The 2,008-nt window shown below is 30.7% G+C and overlaps 1 protein-coding gene across 1 annotated transcript in view; it reads left to right on the top strand.

Annotated features, from left to right (window-relative positions):
• The window catches only part of LOC107716052 (1-phosphatidylinositol 4,5-bisphosphate phosphodiesterase beta-2-like), a 40,987-nt gene that overhangs the window by 11,882 nt on the left and 27,097 nt on the right, over positions 1–2,008 (top strand). Inside the window, exons 14-15 of the mRNA XM_016522371.1 lie at positions 655–880; positions 1,697–1,770. Of these exons, the coding sequence (XP_016377857.1) occupies positions 655–880; positions 1,697–1,770 (300 nt within the window). The remainder of the gene's footprint in view (positions 1–654; positions 881–1,696; positions 1,771–2,008) is intronic.

Genomic DNA, 2,008 nt, shown 5'->3' with positions numbered 1-2,008 from the left:
AAAAAAAAACTTCTAAAAAAAAAAAAAAAAAGAGAAACCTCTAAAGCATTTCAAATGGACTAGAGGCGATGAAAATGTGATTAGAAATGATAAATAAAATAGTTACATGAACTAAAATTAACAATTTACAATAAAGATCTATTTGTTAACTATATTATTTAATATGAACTAATAATACAAATATTTATAAAGCATTTAAAATAACTAGAGAAAATTACAAATAAATAAAATAAAATAAAATAAAATAAAATAAAATAAAATAAAATAAAACAGTAACACTTTACAGTGAGGTTCAGTTTGTTAACATTACTCATCTATATTAGTTAACAATGAATGATACTTCTAAAGCATTCACTAATCTTAGTTATTGTTAATTTGAACATTTACTAAAACATAATTAAAAGCAAAAGTTGTATTTTATGTCTTTTAACAGACCTGAGCTATATTTTGGATGCGATTAATTGCGATTAATCGTTTGACAGCACTAATGTAAACAAAGATTAATAAATACTGTAACAAAGTTTTGCTCAAAATATTGCTGTTAATGCATTAACGAACATTAATTAATGGGACCTTATTGTAAAGTGTTACCAATGAACTGTTAGTAGTAATTCGACTTAATATCTGATCTGATCTTCTCTGGTGTGTTTTTAGCTGAAGCCGGGTCATCCGGTGCCGAGTCCGTCTGAGCTGATGGGTAAAATACTGATCAAGAATAAGAAAAGCAGCGCACCTGCCAGCAAACCAGAACAAGCCAAGAAAGCATCTGGTCACGAACAAACAAACACACCTGCGGACGATTCTGAGTCCAACCAACCCGCCGATCCAAACCAACCCGCTCCAGCTAACCCAGAGGCCAGCGACCCGCCGCATGCAGCCGGTCAGTTCATCTACTAACCAGTCCTCAAACTAGTCTTCAGTGTCAGTGGACTGTTTCTGGCTATTTCACATTAAAATAGAGTGAAGGCATTTAAAATCCTTTTTTTTTTTTTAAGTGAGAATTGGTCCATCTGGAGGCACTAAAAAATAAAAACTTGTGTAATGTTGCGTAACCTCTTGTATTAGCACCCTATATAGATACAGTATATACAGAGGCTTTTGGATTCCTGTTGTTTTTTAGACATAATTTCTTAGATATATATCTAGACATTCTAAAAGACTACTTTTTGTCAAGGTTTAGATATTTATGGTTAGATAAGTATCAGGTTTTACATTATGATTGCAGTCAAACATTAAAATCTTGTTAGAAAGAGAACACATAGAAAGCATTTTTGTTACTCGTTATTTGATAATTAAAAATCTAACAAAATAAGGAATGGATAGTGATAATTCAAAACACTTTATACAAACATTAATTGATATTTTATTCAATGTAATTCAATAAATGTTAATCATACTTCAGAACAAAAAATGAAAAAAATTATTTTTTTCGTATTTCCCATTCATTTTGACCTTGAAGAAATCAAGTGAGACTTTTTTTTTAATCCTTTAACATATCCAAATCATGTCCGTGATTTTTGTGTGTGTTCATATTGCTAATGTGACAAAAGTCACCAAGTGTCATCTTCATTGGAATGAAGCTAAGATTTTTAAAATTTCAAAATATAAAATTTTTTGGTGGTTGCTGAGTTTGTGAAGATGATTCAACGGACCGGGAAAAAAAAACCCTTTGAAAATAACAGTATTTTGTGTCTAACTGCTCCAGATGAGCGTGAAGAACATGATGACCACGATGAACAGGATGAAGAGAAGATGAAGAACTCTGATGAGGTGAAGTAGATAGTATATATGTGTCCCTGGAGCACAAAAGCAGTGTTAAGTCGCTGGGGTATATTTGTAGCAATAGCCAACAATACATTGTATGGGTCAAAATTATAAAAAAAATTTATGCCAAAAATCATTAGTATATTAAGTAAAGATCATGTTCCATGAAAATATTTTGTGCATTTCCTACCGTAAATATATCAAAACTTAATTTTTGATTAGTAATATGCATTGCTAAGAACTT

The sequence above is a fragment of the Sinocyclocheilus rhinocerous genome, unplaced genomic scaffold (assembly GCF_001515625.1).
Source record: "Sinocyclocheilus rhinocerous isolate Xijiao unplaced genomic scaffold, SAMN03320098_v1.1 scaffold1862, whole genome shotgun sequence".
NCBI lineage: Eukaryota > Metazoa > Chordata > Actinopteri > Cypriniformes > Cyprinidae > Sinocyclocheilus > Sinocyclocheilus rhinocerous.
Note: the sequence above shows the minus strand (reverse complement) of the source record. Positions and strands in the feature narration are given on the sequence as shown.